Source organism: Sinocyclocheilus grahami, unplaced genomic scaffold (assembly GCF_001515645.1).
Source record: "Sinocyclocheilus grahami isolate Dianchi unplaced genomic scaffold, SAMN03320097.WGS_v1.1 scaffold2592.1, whole genome shotgun sequence".
Lineage (NCBI taxonomy): Eukaryota > Metazoa > Chordata > Actinopteri > Cypriniformes > Cyprinidae > Sinocyclocheilus > Sinocyclocheilus grahami.
Window position 1 is genome coordinate 4,715 of NW_015507771.1, and position 6,678 is coordinate 11,392.

Here is a 6,678-nt window from a genome sequence, read left to right on the forward strand (position 1 = left end):
TTGTTTTTTCTTCAGCAGGGAGAGCACACAAAATTAAACTCAACAGCAAAACTAAACATCAAGAAAATGTTATGTCGTCTAATGAAGTAATAACTTTGTATTGACATTCACCACACCATTACGCTATAAACACCACTTTCCAGAAACACAACATATAGTATTTAAAATGTGTAAGGGATAACCATAGTTGCCATGGTTATTGCATGGCGTGGAGGCAAAGAACCACCCAATGTGAAGCGCACACACTTACTGTAGCATTAATCTAAATCAGGGTCAAACTCAGTTCCTGAGGGCCGGAGCTCAACCCTGCTCCAACACACAAACCGTGCAGTCATGAATGTCATGATCTGTGCCACTAGAGGGAGGGCAAAGCTTTGCTTTTTAAAAACCAAGGCGTATTAACCAGGTGTCGCTTTACCTGGCCGTGGTGCTGCAACATAAACTCTGTGTCCTTCTTGTGTCAGTTGTCTCTCACTCCCAGCTCACAGCGGTCAGATGATCCAGACAGTACAGGACAGACTCTGACCGTGTCCCACAGAGAGATGATCTGCGCACAGACTCACAGAGACTCCAACAACACATCCATTCAGGACACGAGAGAGGAGTGCAGATGAACAATGAAAACAGACTGAAAGAAGAGAGGAGACGGTGTGACATCTGTCACAACTGTGAAAGGGTGAAAGGTACTTTCACTGGTACAAAATAATGAAGTCAGGTAGTATTAATTGAATAAAACCACATTGTAGGTTACTTTTTAAAGAAACACATTTTAACAATTTATTTAACCTGTTAGGCGTGTCTGTGCTTTTAATTACCTTTGTTTAAAAAAATATTCAATCAACTATCATAAACTATATATCATTTGACAGCTAAAACACTCAAGATCCATGTTCTGAGCTTGTTTTTTAAATCAATACACCAGAGAGGAAAGGGTTAACATAAATGATGAGGAACCGGCCATTTAAACATGTAGAAAGTGAACAGCAGTACTTACGTTAAATCCACTTAAAATAAATAATTTACAGGGACATACATATTACAGATGCAATACATTTACACAATCATGGACCAGTGGCATACAGCAGATCTTCACTATATTAAGCATGTCACTCAGTTGTTATGGGTATAAAAGAAAACAAAGAATCACATACACACATTTTCAGTGTTATAGAAGATTATCTTATTTAATTATGGTAATGTTAATCAGTAAGTGATGATTAATTTTATGCAGTAGTGCACATATAGTGTACAGGTATAAAACACACTGATCTAACAGTTCCTGACAATCCAGCAGGATGAAGCCGAGTCTGTGGATCCTATGAAACAGTGACAACATCTACAGTAGCTTTTATAAGAACACACTAAATTAATGCATTAATTAAAGAGTCCAGCAGAGCTCAGAATGTTTCTACAGACCATCACATTGACTCACTGAAGTCTCTCACACACAGCAGATGATAGCTTATAATTAAAAGGTGAAAAAAAATCCATATGACAAACAGGATTCAAATATGAAGATTCAAATGCTTTGAAAAGTCATGTCATGCTTTTACAAAAAAAAATAATAATAAAAAAACGTATGTATTAAAATAAATATCTAAAATACAAAATAGCTCAATTACCTCCTATGGACTCATGACACTGGGGAATATGACCTCACAATCTGGCTTTATCCACCTTATTTTTCCCGTAAGAGCGGCGCTGCCAATGCGTCTGGCTTCCGGTGTGGTTCGCTTTCATCTATTTTTAGCTCTACAAAACAGCTGGTTTTGCAAACTGGTGTTTCTTGCTATATTATTTTAATGCCATGTCTTAATTATGAACACACTGGTTTGTAGTGCAAACAGTTTTACAGTTTACTGCAGTTTGTTCTTCTTCTTGTTATTTCCCTTCAGCGGCTAATGAAGCAGAAGTCTCGCACAGTCACAGAAAACGGCTTACTTCCACACTGAATAATAAGATGTATACCTCACAATACAAGTTATCTTACAACGTGTTATTATATGTTATAATGTAACTAGACAACTACTTATTTCATAATGAAATAGTCACAACTACAGTTTTTTTTTTATGAAAAAATAAATTTTTATGAAATGTAATAGACACTCCTAGCAATTAATTTTGTGGTTCCTCACAAGAGGTTGTTACATCGGACAGAGAAACACTGAAGAATCACGATAAACCAGAAATCCAGCGTAGAGGGGTTCAGTGAATGTAGTGTTGAATGTGTGTAAGTGTGTGAGTGTGTGTGTGTCAGAGACACTGTAGAAAGACAGAGTGCCGGCCGACACATCCACATACACTCCTACTCTATTAGATGGTGAAGGGCGAGGAACGTTTGTGCTCTTATTATTGTGCCAGACAGAGTAAATTGTATCACAACAGTAAATATTCCAGGACTTTTCATTGAATCCAAACCGACATTTGCTCCCACCTTTCCTGCTGATTCCTTTGTATGCCACAGCTACATGACCCCATCCGCTCCATTCAACCTCCCAGTAACAGCGTCCAGTCAGACGCTCTCTACACAAAACCTGCTCACAGTTCTCAAACCTCTCTGGATGATCAGGATGCGGTTGATTCTCTCTCTCACACTTTGTTTTCTTGTTCCCTGCAGACAGAGAGAGACGAGTGTGTGCTGTGTTTGGATCCAGTGTGAGATCACAAGCATCTGGGAAAAACATCACAGAAAGACAGATTAGGACATCTATGGCTTTATTAAATATGCATTGGTGTATTTGTGTGTGTATGACTTACACTTTCGCAGTCCTGGTGTGATCCTGAAATGTTCTCTGTGGTCCAAACTGAACAAAGACATAATGAAAAGAGACATAAGTACATACACAAACAAATAATAAGGGTGAATAAATTCTGCATTTGAACCTGAAAGAGTACAACAAAGTATTAAATGGTTAATGTCATGAGAAACCAATTTGCTTTGATGTTTTGATCACATCATTACACAATTAAAACATCTTGCAAGTTTCAAAGCTCAATATATCCTCCTCAGTACAAAAAATTCATTTTAAGCAAGATCGAAAAATGGCTCATTTAGATTCTACAGGATTTGTCACATAGGCAAATATATTTATACAGCAAGACACTGATGCTCACTTTTACATCCTCACACCATTGGCCCCACCTACTGGTGCTCAATCAAATCTCTAGTTATGCGTCTCATTTTTTATTGATCATATGTTGGTACGGATGAGAGACCTGGTGAGCCAAATTATTTTTGTCCAACACCCAGGTGTGGCTCACAAGTCATAGGGTCCCGATCACTAAAATAGACAGATGCCCCATACTATTTCTTACATACTCCATGCGTTTGAGCTACTCGTGACAACAGGACAAATGAGAGAGGAAAGGAGCATTTGACTGAACATTGTTTTCTAAATGAGGCACAATGTAATGCAGGGTTCATGAAGAAACTTTTGTTGAAAGATGAAGCTGTGCTAGCTTATTACGTATGACAGCAGTCATGTCACAAAGTGTAATTAAGCAATTTCAAAAACAAAAACAACAAAAGATAATAATTGCATGACTTAGTCTAGTAAGTGGAAAATAACACCACATTGCAAAGAATAAAAGAAAAAAAAAGATTTATGAATGTCATGATTTTTCTCTAGATTTACAACCTGGGGGGGGGGGGGAAATGCATGGCCTTATACGCTTTCATCAACTTTTACAGGTTATATAACGTTTATTGTAGCTATATGGGTGCTTAGTTTTTCTTGCTGTTTAATATACTTGGCCAAAATCTCATGATATAAACGATGTAGCACTATATGCACAGGATATTTAAAACGTACAAAAGTATATTGGCTACAACTAGACAGAAAATAGCCTACTTCTCCGCTCTTCAAACACACAAAAAACATCAGCCTTTACAGACATAGTGTTTGAGTAAAGAAAACGCTGTACTATTCAAACATAGTTATTTATTTACCCTTGCATTGCAAACAAACGGAGATCTGTCTGTGCATGGCGCATCAATCTGAATGGAGGCGAGATGAAGTTGCAAGGTTTCGCTGACAGCTTGAGGATCCAGTGGCATTACGAAGTTTTACTGACAAGCTCTTTTTAATGCTTATCATTGGTTAAATATTTGTAAAACCCTCTGATTTAAAATAATAATAATGAAATATAATAGAGATGTGAAGTTTAGATAATTTTTCAATGCACACCTGACTGGGCTAGGGTATGGCAACTGCCATATTCTTTCATAAGCCTGGGCGATAAAAGGGTATTGGTATTTATCAACCATACACCTTCATCAATAACAATAAAACAAATGTTAGATATAGCGCACGGTATAGGCATGTGCTTTGAGAGACGCAGACAGTACACACGAACACATGCTGAGTGCTGTGCCTGCCTGTGATGAGGAGATTGTGAATAAAAAATGAATATTAATCGAATTTAAAATAAAAATTTGCATTTGAATGCAAAAACGGTGCAATTGAATGTTAGGTGTGCTTCAGTGAGGGAGCCTCATCAGAGGCGCAAGAGATGCGGTGATGATGATGCAAGTGTCTTTGTCGTATTTTATTGTATTTGTTAGTCTGTCCAGTTGAACCCACAAGACACGCCGCTGCTGCGTTATTCATTCAAAATATTATAGAAATATACACTCTAAAAAATGCTGGGTTGTTTCAACCCAATGTTGGGTCAAATATGGACTAACCCAACTGTTGGGTTAAATTTTGGTTACATTTTTAAATTAGCTTTTTAACCCAACAGTTGGGTTAGTCCATATTTGACCCAACATTGGGTTGAAACAACCCAGCATTTTTTAGAGTGTAGAAGCTCAATGCGGAGAAGTTATTGGTTAGGTTAAAACCAAAACCAAGCCATTCACAAAGAAAGCATATTAGGCGCATTTTTGGGACAGACAACTATGACCGTTGCACTCGTGTTTCACGCAAGAGATGTATAGAAAGCCATGTAAAGTTAAAAGAGTTTAAACTTTTAGAAAACACATTGCGAATTTGTGGACGTTTATTCTATTTCACTGCGTCTCATGTTTTTAAATGCAATCTGCGTGATCGGCGCTTCGTCTATTTCAATTAAGCTATGTATAAATACATGATGCTGTTTTGTTCATAATTGTTTATGCAATTTATCAAATTATATTTGATTTATATATGTTAATTTAGACATTGTGCACATTTTTTATAGACTGTTATTTTAATTGCATTACATAAACAATTTAATTTGCTGCATTATTTTGCTCATTGCGCCCTCCTGTGGCTATTTAATCTGAATATAAGACATAAGAAATTAGATATTTGTTTAAATTGTATTTTGTGTTTGACCGTTAAAACAAACAAAAGAAATTGTTGTTTGTCTTAAACTGGGTAAATTAAAAATACAGCGGTTGAATTAATTTTTTTCTATTGCTCTTTGTTTTAAAAAAGGTTATAATAAAAATGTCAATAATTATCGACACCGAACAATATAAAGCATTATATTGTTGATACATTTTTTAGCTATATTGCCCAGCCCTACTCTGTCATAAGGAAACGCCACCCCTGGCTCACAGACTTTCTTAGAAGATTGCTCTTTGTTGACCCCATCACACAAACAAACACACATATGAGTCATAACTGTCCCACATACTTGAGAATCTGCAGTGAGCAGAGTGGATCATTCAGTCTGTTGCTGAGCAGCTGGACTCCTGATGGTCCTGGGTGATTGTAGCTCAGATCCAGCTCTCTCAAGTGTGAGGGGTTTGAACTCAGAGCTGAAGACAAATAACCACAGCCTTCCTCTGTCACCATACAGCCAGACAACCTACAGAGAGAGAATGTCCGAAATCTCATTCATGTGTTTTGTCCTTTTGGAATTTGACAACTGGTCACAATCATAGGCGGAAACATCTGAGGGTTGTCCCCCTTAAAAATATGATTAAAAACCACGCTGTGTACTGTAAATAAGAATGTTTTATACTTTAAATAATTGTGTAAGTAACGAGGCAAAAATGCGTTTTGAGTTTAGAAATATTTTGAGTCTCCCCCTCCCTTGCCTCACAGTGCTTTGGTCCAAATGCCTGCTTTCCTCTTTTACATCACCTACACACACACACACGAGTCCGGTGATAGAGAACAAAGTCAATAGCTGTGGAACTTCAAGGCTATTTTATTCACTTAAACATCGGATTAAGTTATTATTTTCTCTTTAATACAGATGATGCCCATGTATTTTTCGATGAGTCCGCTATGTTATCTATAATAACGTTACCTGCTTGACGGACAGGGTAGCCAGGTTTTCACATCAAAACCCGCCCAATTCCTATTTAAAACTAGCCCAAACTATCTACATTTCGGAGGGGGTTCCCTGGTAAAAATCATATTCCAGGGGCTAAATATCACATTATTGGGGTCGCTTCAACCCGTGGACATGAAAAACAACCTGCGGCAACAGTGGTAAAGTAGTCCAATTCCATGGGAAAACCGCAGACTCTGCAACACTGTGACGGATAGTAATGTCTACAACGGACACGAGAGCTGTCACAGAGCGACCACAACAGCTTGAAGTTGTCTAATTTGGCACAGCCTCCCTGCTGCAGTAATAGTAGTAAAGCTTTCCTCTGTGTATACATATCCTTACAAGTACAATTTTAGCTGTATTATTTGTGTCCCCTTCAAAAATTGCCCTTGAGGAATATATGTTTAT

At 37.5% G+C, this 6,678-nt stretch overlaps 1 protein-coding gene and 1 long non-coding RNA gene across 2 annotated transcripts in view; both read right to left on the reverse strand.

Moving 5' to 3' along the window:
- The window catches only part of LOC107575361 (uncharacterized), a 5,002-nt gene extending 4,514 nt beyond the window's left edge, over nt 1-488 (reverse strand). The window contains exon 1 of the long non-coding RNA XR_001607857.1: nt 419-488. This is a non-coding gene — a long non-coding RNA (uncharacterized lncRNA). The remainder of the gene's footprint in view (nt 1-418) is intronic.
- Nucleotides 489-1,682: 1,194 nt separating this feature from the next.
- On the reverse strand, nt 1,683-2,744 carry LOC107575362 (stonustoxin subunit beta-like). The gene has a single exon (XM_016261750.1). The coding sequence runs from the start codon at nt 2,682-2,684 to the stop codon at nt 2,145-2,147; it is 540 nt and encodes a 179-aa protein (XP_016117236.1). The 5' UTR covers nt 2,685-2,744; the 3' UTR covers nt 1,683-2,144.
- Nucleotides 2,745-6,678: the final 3,934 nt, after the last annotated feature.